This window comes from Sinocyclocheilus rhinocerous, unplaced genomic scaffold (genome assembly GCF_001515625.1).
Source record: "Sinocyclocheilus rhinocerous isolate Xijiao unplaced genomic scaffold, SAMN03320098_v1.1 scaffold1296, whole genome shotgun sequence".
In the NCBI taxonomy this organism is placed as follows: domain Eukaryota; kingdom Metazoa; phylum Chordata; class Actinopteri; order Cypriniformes; family Cyprinidae; genus Sinocyclocheilus; species Sinocyclocheilus rhinocerous.
Window position 1 is genome coordinate 511,334 of NW_015659405.1, and position 16,710 is coordinate 528,043.

General features: G+C 35.2%; 1 protein-coding gene across 5 annotated transcripts in view; it reads right to left on the reverse strand.

Annotated features, from left to right (window-relative positions):
• Positions 1-16,710, reverse strand: part of LOC107723854 (paralemmin-1-like) — a 40,052-nt gene that overhangs the window by 14,179 nt on the left and 9,163 nt on the right. For 3 of the 5 annotated variants that reach the window (XM_016532580.1, XM_016532579.1, XM_016532577.1), the window contains exons 2-4: positions 10,712-10,757; positions 7,658-7,738; positions 496-623 (exon numbers count right to left, since the gene is read on the reverse strand). In XM_016532580.1, coding sequence (XP_016388066.1) covers positions 496-623; positions 7,658-7,738; positions 10,712-10,757 — 255 coding nt within the window. Of the gene's footprint in view, positions 1-495; positions 624-7,657; positions 7,739-9,039; positions 9,086-10,711; positions 10,758-16,710 lie in introns of all 5 variants that reach the window. The other 2 variants (XM_016532581.1, XM_016532578.1) reach the window with 1 other exon arrangement.

Genomic DNA, 16,710 nt, shown 5'->3' on the forward strand with positions numbered 1-16,710 from the left:
ATATATATATAATTAATTAAAGGATCTGCACCAATTAAAATGTAATAATGTTTTCACATATTTTTATATTTTTCACAAGCCCTTTCTGAGTGTGTTTTCCACACCAGGCATTACTGGCATTGGCTGTTCACCGGCATGACTCATTGGGTGGCATACCAGTCCTGTTCCAGAAGCCCTAACAGAGCCAGAGCAGAGATTTAAACAGGGAATGGAGATCCAGACTGACAGCTCTGCCAGGCCCAGCAGAAAGACCCAGGACAGTTTTTCACCATTAGGAATAAACAGATAAGAAAGATCTTTGCTGCTAGATCCATATTACACAGTCCAGGATGAAGGATCCCACATTAGGCACTTGCTATCTAATCACAGCTGGACTGAAAAACAGAGCCAGAAGACACATATCTACTTCTATTTTATACTCCTTTCATAAAAGTGTCTCCTTTTATATAAAACAGGTGAATGCAGCTCTACACCGCACTGATGTGATTGGTTTACCTCAGAATGGTCTCCTCAAGACCTCTGGTTTTGGCCTCATCTTCCCGCAACTGTTTTGTGGTCTCGTCTTCATCCGGTCCTGCAGAGGGCGCACCGTCCAGCAGCCATCTTTCCCTCAGTGCCTTTGACTGCAAGAAAATGCAAATTTTCTGTAAGCAAGGAATACTGAAATGACCTCCTGCATTTGCCAAAATGTGTAATATTCAGCAGAATATACTCTGAGGATACTGTATCCCATAATGCACTTGACTTCTGCTTCAACCTTTTGTTAAAGGGATAGTTCACTCAAAAATGAAAATTCTGACATCATTTACTGTTTGCCCACATTTTTCAAAATATCTACTTTTGTGTTAAGCAGAACAAAGAAACTCATGTAGGTTTAAATGACATAATTTGTTTTTTTTGCGGGAACTACCCCTTTATGTGACAAATGATTTGGAAGCTATATTAAATTCATTTTTCACTGTCATTTTTTTTTTTCATTTTGTAAGGTTTCCACCAAAAATGTCAATTTTACTCACAATTGGGTTAAATTTAGAAATGCGAAATAACTTGTTTCTGAGCAGTCAGTTATTTAGAGTTGCTATGGACAAAGCCATTTCAGAACGATTTTTTCCAGCTGATGAACGATAAAAACATTAACAGCCAATCAGAATCAATCCTGCTATCACGAGCTCGAGAATTTAAAGCGGCAGACGAGCGTGCGCTTGGAATAAACAGACGATATCGTCCGCTGGTGTGGACGCTAATATAGTTATCTTTATAGTTATCGTTCTTGGTGTGAATGGGCCTTTATGCTCACCATTAATTCCTGTGATGCAAAGCTGAATTTTCAGTATCATTACTCCAGTCTTCAGTGTCACATGATCCTTCAGAAATCAATATAAATCATATATTATGTAACATTATAAATGCCTTTACTGTCAATTTTGATCAATTTAATGTGTCCTTGCTGCATAAAAATATTAATTTCTTTTTTAAACAAAATATGACTTACCCCCAAACTTTTGAATGGTAGTTTCAAATCATAGTTTCCACAAAAATGAAATGCAGCAAAATCCGTGTTGAATATTTAGAATTATTTTTTAATAATTAGAAATGTTTCGTGATCAGAAAATCAGCCTAATAGAATGATTTCTGAAGATCATGTGACACTGAAGACTGGAGTAATGATACTGAAAATTCAGCTTTGCATCACAGGAATAAATTACATTTAAAATATAATTATAAATAAAATATATTAAAAATAAAATAAATTAATAAAATATATTCAATTTAAACTGTAATAATATTTCACATACTACTTTTTAACTGTATTTATTAATCAAATAAATGCAGCCTTGGTGAGCATAAGAGACAACATTTAAAGACATTAAAAAGTGTTAATTATTCCAAACTTTTGGCCGGTAGTGTATATATTCCATAATGCAATGTGCAATGCAATGCAACAGCTTTAGACTGTAACAGTGGAGAACCATTGCCTCACTCAATGTCCTGTATGCAAGTCTTGATTGGTTCAGAGAAGAAAAATCACATTTTGGGAAAACTGAAGGATTTAGTGACTTAGATTTAGAAAATGATGAAAATGATAGAAAATATCCATGGCAAAGAAAAATAAAATCTGAAGATAAAAGTGACTCGTGCATCAGAACAATGATGCTAGTAACGCTCGTCCCAAACGAGTTTAAATTCTGTTATCGCCTGCCATTGTGGAGATCTCCTATGAGAGAAGAGATCTTTACTAACCAAATAGTGCACAGCGCTTGTCTGAATTATTCAGATAATTGGCACTAAAATCTAAGTGTTGAGCTGGCACTATAGCTGTCTTTGCACCAAACCAGGCACTGCTCTGATTTACTCTCTGAAACTGATCTTACCCTCTTCCTCTGTCTCTCAGAGCTTGATGTTTGCTTATTGGTAGCATTAAACTACATGGCAATTTGTTTGCCATTCACAAATCGCATAAGATGTGTGCATATGCATAGGCTACCCTGTACCAGCCCATTACCAGCAGCCATTAAAAGTCCACAGCTGAGTACAGTCACTCGAAAACTTCAGGATGGATGAATATATTCTGGGCGGGACATGATGGTGCTGCACAAACCTTTTACAGTAACTCATACAAAACAAACCCAAGAACACTTTACTTGAGCTTTTTGCTGATTTTAGTACACTGCAGTACTTCATGTTGATTATTTCATTGCAATATATGGATATTTGACAGGCAGTCCAAAAAAAAAACATCAACCATAGAAAAGGATGGAAGTGAGTTGTGTGATTTGGTGTCTGTCCAGCCCCTAAAGGCTCTTGGCATTTACTGCACAATGCACCGCAGGCCTCGGACATTCCTGCCTCTCCCGGCTGTTACTGATCAAACCACTGAAGATGGCCATCTTCTTCTTTTCTGTCAAGTCAAATAACATTCTTTATGTGCTAATACAACATTATATATTTTGATACATGCATACCAGTTCATGAATGCCAGTTCTGTTTTCTCTAGGCTAGTTTCAGGACTTAACAATGAGGATTTTTGTGATGAGCCCGTCAGGCCAGTAGTTCAGATTTGTTCTTGCACTGGTAATATTTTTACTGGCGCTTTTTATTTTAAAGAATTTTATTTCCATTAAAAAGTTTTATACATGTCAGAAAAATATATATAGATAGATATTTTTACTTTAAATATTGTTTAATTGTCTTATTTATATTTTCCATTTATAAAATGCTCGTTCATAAATTATTTTTTTTTACAATAAGCAAAGGTTAACCAAAATTAATTAATTTAAATATTTATTTTAATTATTAAATTTCTGTGTATATTATATGCATACAAACAGACACACACACACACACACATTCGTTTAGTTTAGCTTGAAGTACTAAAAAAACCAAATCTAAAAAAAGTATAATAACCTATTATACTTATTAATAGGTAATAGCTTATACTTAATATAACCTAATATCATAAATAAATAAAAGAAAATTTTACAATAAAATCTGTGTTAGCCAGCTACATAATATTACTTCGGTAAACAAATGTTTATGATCAAATTATGTATGATATAGTAAATGTAACTGGTCTATATATAAAACAATCAAATCACTAAAAGTTATTCAAACATATTATAAATGACATATCATCTCTCTTTTATTCTGCACCTCACATCTTTTGTTTCTTTGTTTTTTTTGTGTTTTTCTGTTTTCATTTTTGCCTGAGCTGCCACCTCCCACTCCCTAGAGACCTACTGTAGGAGAGCGTATACTGACCACACACACACACACACACACACACACACACACAGACACACACTTTTGTCGGCCTGTAAGAGTTCAACACTCTCTATGTGTCATGTGACCTGTGTTAACCCATCCCGCTAATCAAACCACACCAATCCAATCCGCATCATTAACATCCTGTACTGATCATCCCGGGACGTCAGACATCCTTTAATCAGTCTGGACTGACTGATGAGCCAATCAAAACAAGGGAAGCTTTGGAGCCAAAATACTGACAAAGAATGAGTACGATACCTTCTATACTTCATACAGACACATAGGCTTCAGCACGACTTGGCCAGAGGCCAAAAAATGCACAGCTTCGGAACTCAAGTGGTTGGAATTGTTCTATATTCGGGCAGAACACTATGGTCCTTATCTTAGATTGACAAAAGCCTGCTCATATATCAGAGAGCATGTGTTTTCAGGACTCTCAGAGGCCCCTCCATACTTTAGCGACCTGCGGCCCACTATTCACTGGCCATTCATCTCTCTCTCTTTCTCTCCCTCTGCATTTTGCTGACTCTGAATGGGAGCTCCATAGAAACTGCTAATGAGGAGCGTTTTTGGATCTTATCTCTGGCCAGCACAGCAAAGTCTCTCAGCCACAGCTGATCGAAAGTTGTGAAGCCTCAAAAACACACACACACACAAAAAAACACAGCCAACTTGCACAAAGCAGGACTGACAATAATGATTAAAAATGTTTAGCAAATGAATTACAAAATACAAAAAAATTCGAAATAAATCACAATTAATCATATATTCGTCTCTGCAGCCTCCAAATGAAGACAATGCAAAGACATTACATTATTATTGCAGGTGAAATCATTGAAAAAGCATCAATTTTACATTAAAGTTTTTCCGTTTGTCTCAGATAGATTAACAGAAGATACAGTTTGGCATTGGGTCATAATGTAGTCCAGATTTGAACCTGTGTTGTTGTTGTTAAAAAAAATTAAACAATGAATTAAGAAGTAAATGTCAAAAGCCATGATTGATATTACTTTCAGGTTATTTGACCATGAAAATTGACTTTTGGAGTTATTTTCGTATTATTTATATACTGTTTATATAGTATATAAATAGTATATGTAAGGGATAACGCATTGCTAGCTGTGCATTAAACGAATTTAATGCTCGACGTGGAGGCAAAGAACCACCCGACACAAAGCGGAGGGTGGTTGCCTCCGCGGAGTGCATTAAAATTGTTTAATGTACAGCTAGTCATGCATTATCCTGCTTATACCATGGTCATTTAACAGCATTGACAAGTTAATGTTTGCAGCGCAATATTTGACCGGAAGGGTAAAAATTACGTCAGTTGCGGCTTGTTAGCTCTAGAATTCTGCCCGCTTCAAATCAGACACAGAGATGAAATCTGTGAATAAGATCACATTTATTTGAATGAATGAATTATAACATTAATTTGAATTAAAAAAGAGAGAGAGAGAGAGAGAGAGAGAGAGAGGGACATAATTTGCACGTGTGAATTACCTGCGTCTGTGCATCTCTCTTTACAAACAATGAAGCAGTGAGTTTGGTTACTTCAAAAACAGTGATTTTACCTCCTCATTGCTGAGGAATTTAATGTAGCAATCCAATATCTAAGCTATATTTCCAGGGAATACAAAATGTGGTAAATGCCGTAGGGCAACCAGGTATATGCATACAAAAAATTTGCATACTACACACAGTATACTGTACATACTGCACACTATAGATGTAGTATGAGTAGGAAGGTAGCCTGTTATTCCAAACATATCCAGAGACATTAAAATGTCTATTCTAAACTACAGCATAAACGGGAAAAAAGACCTCCAACAGTTCGCAATCATGTACACCTGACCTGAAGGCCACAGAGACAATACACCATATATTTAGCAGAATGAAGCATTTCCCTCTTCACACAAACAGGATGTCTCATCACCCCCCATGGCAGATTCTCCTTCCTGTGTCTGACAGGGTGTTCTTGGCCCAGACTGCACCAAATCAGTGTGGTCTGGTCAACACTGATATTCAGAGGCCTTGACGACCCCTGGCATAATTCATACATAATAGGGACTAGTGAAATAGTGAAATATTATGGAAGAACATTTCCACCAAAAACTACTTTGTTAAATTATAATTATGACATAAACATTTAAAATAATGAGATAAAAAGTCAAAATCTTGCAAGACTAACTCATAATTATGACATAAAAAGTCGAAATGATGACATAATAGTCATAATTGTGAGATAAAAAGTTTGATGACAGGCATAATTATGACTCTAACTCATAATTATGAGATAAAAAGCCACAATTAGATTACAAGTTGAAATTCTGACAGAAGTCAAAATTCTGAAGTTTCCAATTTTGACTTTTTATCTCATAAGTTTGAGTTATGTCATAACTTTTATGTCATACTTATGACTTAGTATCTCATAATTATGACTTTTTATCTCTTAACTATGACTTAGAATGTCATAATTATGACTTAGTGTCTCATCATTTCATGTTTAATGTCATAATTATTACTTTTTATCTCTTAACTGTTTTAATTGGTCATAATTTTGACTTTTTATCTCATAATTATGACTTAGGATCTCATTATTTCAAATGTTTAAAGGGGTCATGATGCTATTTTCAAAGCTCATTATTCTGTGTATTGGGTGTAATAGAATACACTAGCATGCTTTAATGTTCTGTAGCGAATGAGCTCATGGGGAAATATGAATAATTAATCATAACTAGTTATAATTAATTATAAATATTTAGATCCGCTGTAGATATTTACTTGACCTCTCAGGGTCAACTGTCTGTCAATTCTAAGAACGTTAATTTCCTGGTTAAGGGAAATAACTTTCTTACTGTACAACTCTACACAGAGCCTGTAGCATAAATCTGCAGTTATGAGCAAACAATGACCAACGTCAAGTGTGATACAAGTAAGACTTTATTAACTACTCTGATTGGTCCAGACGCTACAGTTCAAAAAATTCATTATTTTTCACGTACTGTTCATTATTGCAAATCCTCTATGCACAGTCTTTCTAAAATGCGTCGATTTCTACAAAGCCCCTCCTTCAAAAAGCGCAGTGTGCTCCGATTGGCCAGCTGATCCAGTGTGTTGTGATTGGCCGAACATCTCAAGCATGTGTCGGAAATGTAACTCCCCTTACCATAATCATGAGCTTTAGCTTCCAAAGCCATTATAAGAACAGATAAAGGGATAGTTCACCCAAAAATGAAAATTACCCCATTATTTACTCACCCTCAAGCCATCCTAGGTGTATATGACTTTCTTCTTTCAGACAAATCCAATCGGAGTGATATTAAAAAATGTCCTGGCTCTTCCAAGCTTTATAATGGCAGTGAATGGGTGTTTTTTTCAATAGTCCAAAAGAAGTCCAATAAAGCGCATCCATCCATCATAAAAAGTGCTCCACACGGCTAAAACTTTATAAAATGTAATCTCTAGCTTCCGCTAACTGTTTTGATTTGTAAAGAAAAATGTCGGAGGATTTCAATATAAGCCAAGAGGAGACTGGTTTTCCTTTGCTAAAGTAAGGAAACTTTGCTTCCTTTGCTCCTGTAAACAGACGTTGGTTCTCGCGAGACTAGCATATTCTCACCGGACCTTACGCTACAGCTACGTCATTTGCCTGAATGAACGCGCGTACAACAGTTAGCGGAAGCTAGAGATTACGTTTTATGAAGTTTTAAATATGGATATTTTTCTTACAAAAACGCATTGATTCGCTACAGGAGGCCTTTATTAACCACCCCCCCCACCATCCCCCGGAGCTGTGTGGAGCACTTTTTATGATGGATAGATGCGCTTTATTGGACTTCTTTATTGGGCTTCTTTATTGGGCTTCTTCTCAGATGTCAGTTTACCAGTTTACCTTGAGGTGCTGAAGCTGCCGTCGGTCATCCTCTAGTTGTCTTTTCTTATTCTCAATTTCTATCTGTCTTTTCCTCTTTTCCTGTGAATAAAGATATTATTAAGATTAACACCCATCCAAAACATCAAGGTTAACACACATCCAAAGCACTAGCAAGATCTAGTGCACTAAACGCATGCAAACACAAACAACCATACTTCTTTTCTGTACCACTCAGTGATTGCGCTGTTCTTCAACATTTGTTCTGTGAAAACAGTGTTTCTTTTAGTGTTGAAATTTGGCTAAAAAGATTTTCTGAGGGGTTACATATTTTGTTGAAACCTACTCCATTATTTTAGACCAAAGCATGTATGATAACGAGTGTTAACAATCTTCATATGAGAGAGAAAATGAGCTGAGAACAATGTGTTCATCAGTCAGTGAGGCCAAGATCCCAGCCAGCAGGGAGGGCATGTGTGATTGTGTGTGTGTGTGTGTGAGGGCTAAAAAGATTAATAGATTAACAGACTGAACTGGGTGTGTTACAGCCCTCTTTTTTATCCTGGTAAGAAAAGGCCACAAAACAGGACAATATTTTCCATTTGTCAGTGGCGTTTACTATAGCTGTCAGTTAGAATGGGCTTTTTTTTTCTTTTTTATATATATATTTTTAGATTAGGCTGCACAATTAATTAAAATAGAATCAAAATGGCTTATTAAACTGAAAAGGGCTATAATTTAATTAAATGAAGATCGCATGTAATGTTTTGTTAGTGTACCTACCACATACAGTGATTTTGTGGACAGAAGATGACAACATTTCCCCAGAAATAAATAAATAAATAAATATATATATATGTATATATATATTAAACAAACGATCATTTATTTTAAATGTATTTTTTTATTTCATAAATAAATAAATATGATTATATTATAATAACACATTTTAAATCAACTGGATTCCAAAACATGATTTTCCCATTAAATAGACAAAAAATAAATCTAATTATAGTTTCAAATACATGCAAAGTGTGAATACAAAGATAATGGTGTTATTTTCTGTTATATAAGCAGTTGGAATATGCGATTTTCTACATTTTTCACATTGTAGTTAAATGCCAATTGTAATTTTCAAACATTATTATAGTAATGTATGTATATATATGTATATATATATATATATATATTAGTGCTTAAACCACATTTGCACGTAAATTAATGCTTAATTGAAATATAATGGTACTGGACCATTCCTTAAGAGTAGTTTAGACATGGGCAGACAAATCAGCCATTTTCAAGATGTAAAAATCTCTGACCCAGTTTCAGATTTGTGAAATGGGTTCAGTAGGTGGGTTTATTAGGACCGTCAGGGGAACATGTGGTGTGAGAATCTGACTTACTGCAATAGCCTGGAGCCGCTCCTGCTGTGAGACTGATTCTGACATCCTGAAAGAGAGAGAATATATCAGGCTGGTAGATAGAACAATGGTGGCAAACAGAGGAACGATTTGCTTCCTGCTCTGGCATCTGGACTCTTTTAGCTATTTCGGAGAAATCTGAGGACTGAGTGTAAAATTACAAAGTTGCTCGCTTCACGTTGGTGTATCGTATATATGATGAGATGATAATACCCCCACAACACACCACCACAATGTTGTAATTACCAGTGGGAAATTTTCCCAGAGCCCTGACTTTGAAGCGTTAATTAGGAATCATGATGGAAGCTTATTGTTATTTGTCATTAAAAAATAAACATTGAAATCACATTAATATCACATTATAATTATGACTGAGCATCAAATTTTTAATTATGATATTTAATTATGATATATGTGTGTGATTATAATAAAAGATAAATGGATGGATGGATGGATGGATAGATGGATAGATGGATAGATAGATAGATAGATAGAAGAAATATGACCTCTGAGACCTACAGAACAGTAGAAATGAAATCTGTTAAAGGTCTCAAAAATAATAATGACTGCCAAGATGCAGGTTAAAATGGTGCTTTCCCACAAAGCAAGAAGGAAAGTTTGAGAAACGAGTCTGAGATTTGATTCATGCTGAGTTTGATTGAGCAAGAGAAGAAAATATTCCGCTTTGGAGGGAAATTGCAAAAATTCCTCGTAAGGTTTGTGCAACTGATTCCAAGAAGAGCAGAAAATGGCTGAAGAACCATGTTAACGTTGACCTCATCCTCTGTGGCTCAAGCAGGAGACACAAACGCCAGCGTGAAGTTCTCCCAAATGACAAATGAAGTCTGTTTTCCGATCAGGAACATCCTCGTTCAACTTATTCCCTCATTTTTTGTCCACACACACACATTTCCTTGTTCATATGAAAAGGGCCCGGCCCAAAAGGTCTTCCAGACCGTAAGATGGACCCCTGCTGACGGCCCCGTCTGCTGAAGGATACAGCTGTGGCATGTCTGCCCCTATACAAAGCATTTGAAAGCTGAGGTGAGATGCCGTCAGGGAAAAGAAGAATGTGAAGGCTGATTTCAGACGCAAGAGCGTGTGTCTGTCAGGTCTCTTTGACTTGTCTGCATGGATCAGAGATGCTCACTCAGCCGAATTCACCTACATCCAGACAGACTGACACACAGTACCAAACACTGCAGTCCTATGCATAACACACTCCAGCATTAACCAAACAAGTAAACAGATCAATATGCACACAAATATTTAATGGTCTTCTTGATTTTAAAATCTTGAAATTATAGCCTTTAATGAAATCCCTCACCAATTATACTCACAAAACTAACAAATACCCATTACATTCGCTGAAGCTACGTGCACTCCAAGCAAACTAGTTGTGTTGTGTCATGCCAATTCATTGTAAAATTTCTGACCAATTTGAGATGATAATTACATTATTCATAGTACAGCAAATTAAATATATTCAGAATATGAGCAAAGAACATTTACATTATCAAAGAACATTATTTAAACATTTAAATATATATAAGATGTAAAAATCTCTGACCCAGTTTCAGATTTGTGAAATGGGTTCAGTAGGTGGGTTTATTAGGACCGTCAGGGGAACATGTGGTGTGAGAATCTGACTTACTGCAATAGCCTGGAGCCGCTCCTGCTGTGAGACTGATTCTGACATCCTGAAAGAGAGAGAATATATCAGGCTGGTAGATAGAACAATGGTGGCAAACAGAGGAACGATTTGCTTCCTGCTCTGGCATCTGGACTCTTTTAGCTATTTCGGAGAAATCTGAGGACTGAGTGTAAAATTACAAAGTTGCTCGCTTCACGTTGGTGTATCGTATATATGATGAGATGATAATACCCCCACAACACACCACCACAATGTTGTAATTACCAGTGGGAAATTTTCCCAGAGCCCTGACTTTGAAGCGTTAATTAGGAATCATGATGGAAGCTTATTGTTATTTGTCATTAAAAAATAAACATTGAAATCACATTAATATCACATTATAATTATGACTGAGCATCAAATTTTTAATTATGATATTTAATTATGATATATGTGTGTGATTATATATAATAAAAAATGGATGGATGGATGGATGGATAGATGGATAGATGGATAGATAGATAGATAGATAGAAGAAATATGACCTCTGAGACCTACAGAACAGTAGAAATGAAATCTGTTAAAGGTCTCAAAAATAATAATGACTGCCAAGATGCAGGTTAAAATGGTGCTTTCCCACAAAGCAAGAAGGAAAGTTTGAGAAACGAGTCTGAGATTTGATTCATGCTGAGTTTGATTGAGCAAGAGAAGAAAATATTCCGCTTTGGAGGGAAATTGCAAAAATTCCTCGTAAGGTTTGTGCAACTGATTCCAAGAAGAGCAGAAAATGGCTGAAGAACCATGTTAACGTTGACCTCATCCTCTGTGGCTCAAGCAGGAGACACAAACGCCAGCGTGAAGTTCTCCCAAATGACAAATGAAGTCTGTTTTCCGATCAGGAACATCCTCGTTCAACTTATTCCCTCATTTTTTGTCCACACACACACATTTCCTTGTTCATATGAAAAGGGCCCGGCCCAAAAGGTCTTCCAGACCGTAAGATGGACCCCTGCTGACGGCCCCGTCTGCTGAAGGATACAGCTGTGGCATGTCTGCCCCTATACAAAGCATTTGAAAGCTGAGGTGAGATGCCGTCAGGGAAAAGAAGAATGTGAAGGCTGATTTCAGACGCAAGAGCGTGTGTCTGTCAGGTCTCTTTGACTTGTCTGCATGGATCAGAGATGCTCACTCAGCCGAATTCACCTACATCCAGACAGACTGACACACAGTACCAAACACTGCAGTCCTATGCATAACACACTCCAGCATTAACCAAACAAGTAAACAGATCAATATGCACACAAATATTTAATGGTCTTCTTGATTTTAAAATCTTGAAATTATAGCCTTTAATGAAATCCCTCACCAATTATACTCACAAAACTAACAAATACCCATTACATTCGCTGAAGCTACGTGCACTCCAAGCAAACTAGTTGTGTTGTGTCATGCCAATTCATTGTAAAATTTCTGACCAATTTGAGATGATAATTACATTATTCATAGTACAGCAAATTAAATATATTCAGAATATGAGCAAAGAACATTTACATTATCAAAGAACATTATTTAAACATTTAAATATATATTTGTGGATGTATTGGCAGTAGCAAGTCTCGGTAATTGTTCTGCCGCAGCAGCAGTAGCAGCAGCGTAGCAGATCTATTCCGCCAAGACCAAATACATTAACATTGTCATGTACATTACCATGCCAATCTCTCTAAGAGTTGTCATGACAGAAATATAGTTCTTTCACTTTAATGCATAGAAAAGGACCTATACATTGCCATTAAAGTAAAATGACTTAACCTAAATATAGGAACCTGTTAAAAATGCTAATTTTATAAGAAAATTTCAGATGGCACTTAGAGGCTTTTTCATCTGAACTCTTGATATATATATGACCAGTCTTAAAGAAAAAAATTAGATGGTCTAAACCTTTTATGCAACAGCCCCTTCACTTTGTTGTTTATGATGAGAGAATTCGCGAGAGTCCGGCGTTTCAGCGATGACTAATCTGAGCGCCTCTGATTGGCTGTTGCATTCTTAAACTCAACAGAATCGTGTGATTATATATCGTGTGATTATATATGCATAACGCTGTAAAAAAAACGCATTAAAAGAAATATAACGCAACATGATCCCATCTAAATTTAATGCAATAGACACTTTTAATTTCATTTTTACTTTAATAGCGACAGCCGTAGTAAATTTAATTTAATTGTGCAGGAGCGTTTTTGTCCAATTTGATGACATTTTTGGCCCTTTATTATTAAATAAAAATTACTAAAAAAACAAACAAAAAAAATTACTATTGTAATATGTAACTATAAAAAATACATTATTTAATAATATAATATAATTATATTAATAATAATTTAATTTTACATTATGATTACGATTTGATAATCATACTAAGTCATATCGCAATTTCGTTTTAATTTTGATTAATTGTGCAGCCCTAATACTGATATAGCTACCCATATTAGTGGACTCTTAGTCACATTTCTTACAAAGTAAACACAGTGTCAATGTGAAATTTGAATAGGAGAAGCAGTAGCGTCACAAACAGAAAAAAAAGCTTCACAAAAAGAAACCGTTCCTGAGTTCAGTGAGAGTCTGCCGCAGGGTTCAGTGTTAGTAGGTCTGCATTGTCAGGCAAAAAATGCATAACCTTCTACTTTTTTCACTCTTTTTAAAAATCTATATACAGCTGCAGATTCTGTGCAGTGGAGGCTCAGTCATCTGCAAAATGAGGGTCATATGTCTGGCTAATTTTCCTCCCGTCACATGCTTATCAGCCACAGCTAGCACAAACAACAGCTTGATCTCAGAGCGGGTCCAGTCAGCGCACCCCCATACACCAGCCATTTAGATTTCCTTTACTAGCTTAACGCTTTAATAGCTGTCAACAGCACATCCAAGTTGTCTTGTAATGTTATATAAGAGCCAGTGATGGGGAAGCTATGAAAAGTGCTAAGCTACTAAGTCAAGTTGCTCTTTTCAGTGTCACTATAAGCAAAGTAGTTAAGCAAATTGACAGTACTGATCAATTTAAAATATATAACTTCACTTCATTTTAATTTAATAATTTAAAATTTTTAAATAACTGGTGTGATTTTTAGTGTCAGTTAGTGTAGTGTTGGTAAGATTTTAAAAAATGTTTTTAAAAGAAGTGTCATATGCTCACCAAGGCTGCATTTATTTAAAAATACAGTAAAAACAGCAATATTGTGAAATATTATTACAATTTAAAATAAGTTTTCTATTGTAATATATTTTCTAATAAACGAATCATTTAAAGTCATGTATTCGGGTGCAGTTTGAAAATGTTTATTAAGGGTGCAAAAAGTCAAACAAAAATGTGAAAATAAGTCAATATATGACTTTTTCAGGCAGCATTTTGTGTGTACGGTTCTACCTTCACTTTTGGTTTTCAACATAGCATTTAAAAATACAACAACCGTTCTTTTTCATTTTTTTCGTCATGGTTAAAAAAACGAAAAATGAATGGACGTATGGACCCCTGAAGCAGGTTGCCTCACATCTTGAGATCACACGAACAGCTGAATATAGTTTTTCTCAGAAACCCCCGCTATCCAGGACACGATAAATTAATCTTGGCTGATGGTGAATAGAGAATTTTCACATTTGCAATAGCAAGGTGTGTGTTGCTGCATCAGCATTGCTCCAAATCAACCAGCAAAACACTAAGTAACAGGTTCAGACCATATAAATCCACAAATGTTTTTACATCGGCATTTTATTCTCTTGGCTACAATAATATGTTGATTCTGAAAGGATTGGGGCCATAAAAGGACATCATTGTTTCCTCAGCTATTTCAGGTTTTTCTTAGATGCTAAATTAATGACATACTTCACAAATTAAGCTGGTTTTGACACGAACCACTTGTTCGAAAACAGTCTAGAGAGAAGAAGGAATTCAAGGCATCCCTCTCACCCTAAAGAAATCACATCAGACATGCTAGAGAACTAAAACAGATGTTTTTCCGCTCAATGAAGCAGCACCTCATCTTGGCCAACATGGTCTGAATACATTCTTCTAACAGTTTCAGCAGTTAGATCATTTCATGTCTCTCAGCTGAGTTCAGGGATGTTTCGAGGTCATGTGGATGAACAAACGTTCTCCTGCAGTGAAAAAAGCATGAGGCACAAAGAGCATCTTTGATACCCCATGACTGCGGGAGTGTCCCACAAACATAGAGACAGTAAGAGGACTATTCAAGACAGATTTTCACCAAAGCACTAATTTGTGGTCTACTTGGAAAATGGATCCAAATCCCATTATTAGGAAACAGTGTCAGTTGTGCCTGAAAATTGTAGCTTTTTTATTATTTATTAATATTTGTTTTATTATTCATTACCATTTCATTTTAAGATGTTACTGAAATTACCAAAGAAATTAAATTACCAAGAACTATCTTTATATATACACTGCCAAAAGCTTGGGACCAGTAAGATTTAAATGTTTTTTTTTTTTAAAGAAGTCTCTTCTGCTCATCAAGGCTGCATTTACTTGATCAGAAATACAGAAAAAAAAACATTAATATTGTGAAATATTATTGCAATTTAAAATAATGGTTTTCTATTTTAATATACTTTAAAATATAATTTATTCCTGTGAGTCAAAGCTGAATTTTCATCAGTCATTACTCCAGTCTTCAGTGTCACATGATCATTCAGAAATCATTCTTAAATGCTGATTTAATATCAATATTGGAAGCAGTTTTGCTGCTTAATATTTTTTTGGAACCTGTGACTTTTTTCAGGATTCTTTGATGAATAAAAAGTTAAAAAGAACAGCTTTTATTCAAAATAGAAATCTAAATAGAAACACAAAATAGAAATGTGTTCAGTTTTAATTTCATGTTAAGTTTTAGTAATTTTGTTGTGCTTTTATTGTGCATTTTGTTATTTATTTTTTATTTTAGTTTTAATAACTTTAGTACTTCAACTTATTTTATTTCAGTTAGTTGCCAGGGCAACATTTCCAATTTTCATTTAAGTTTACATATAAGCTTTAATGTAATATTTACACTTTATTTTATTTTATTTCAGCTATATCTTATTTAATGAAAATCATTTTAATAGTTTTAGTTTTAGTTAACAATAACTCTGTTTCAACTGCAATCACTGTTTTTGGTTACCTTGCAAACTACTAATAATTAATTACTGTTACTAATCCTAAAATGCTACAATACATTATTTCAACCCTGTTAATGTAAATCAGAAATGAATAATTTTTTTTGTATTTTGAAAATATTTTGAAATTATAATTTACTATAATTAGAAAAGATAACAAAATTCTCTGTAATTTCTTACACTTTTTAATGGAATTTTTTTTATATAACTAATTTTGCTTTCAACTCAGTTACTTTTGATTTTTTTTTTTTTAGGTTAAACTTTACAGGGTTAAAGATGAATGTACAAAAATGACTAATAATGGACTTAAAGGGTTAGTTCACCCAAAAATGAAAATTAGGCTGTGTTTTACTCACCCCCGAGGCATCCTAGGTGTATATGACTTTCTTCTTTCAGATGAATCCAGTCGGAGTTATATTAAAAATTGTCTTTGATCTTTCAAGCTGTTTCATGGCACTCAACGGGTATTGCATTCCTTTAGTCCAAAATACGTGAAATAAAAAGCGCCCTTCCATAAAAAAAGTGTCTCACACGGCTCCGGGGGGTGAACAAAGGCCTCCTGTAGCGAATCGATGCGTTTTTGTAAGAAAAATATCCATATTCAAAACGTAATAATCACTTTAATCTAGCTTGCGCTCACTGTTGTAAACGAAGCCGTTCCGGGAGCATGACGTATGAGTTCAGCGTTGCGCATGCGCCGGTGAGTCTCGTGAAAACCAACGTTTGTTTACAGGAGCAAAGGAAGCAAAGTTTCCTTACTTTAGCAAAGAAAAACCAGTCTCCTCTTGGCTAAAGTGAGGAAACTTTGCTTCCTTTGCTCCTATAAACAAACTCGCGAGACTAGCATACCTCAGAGG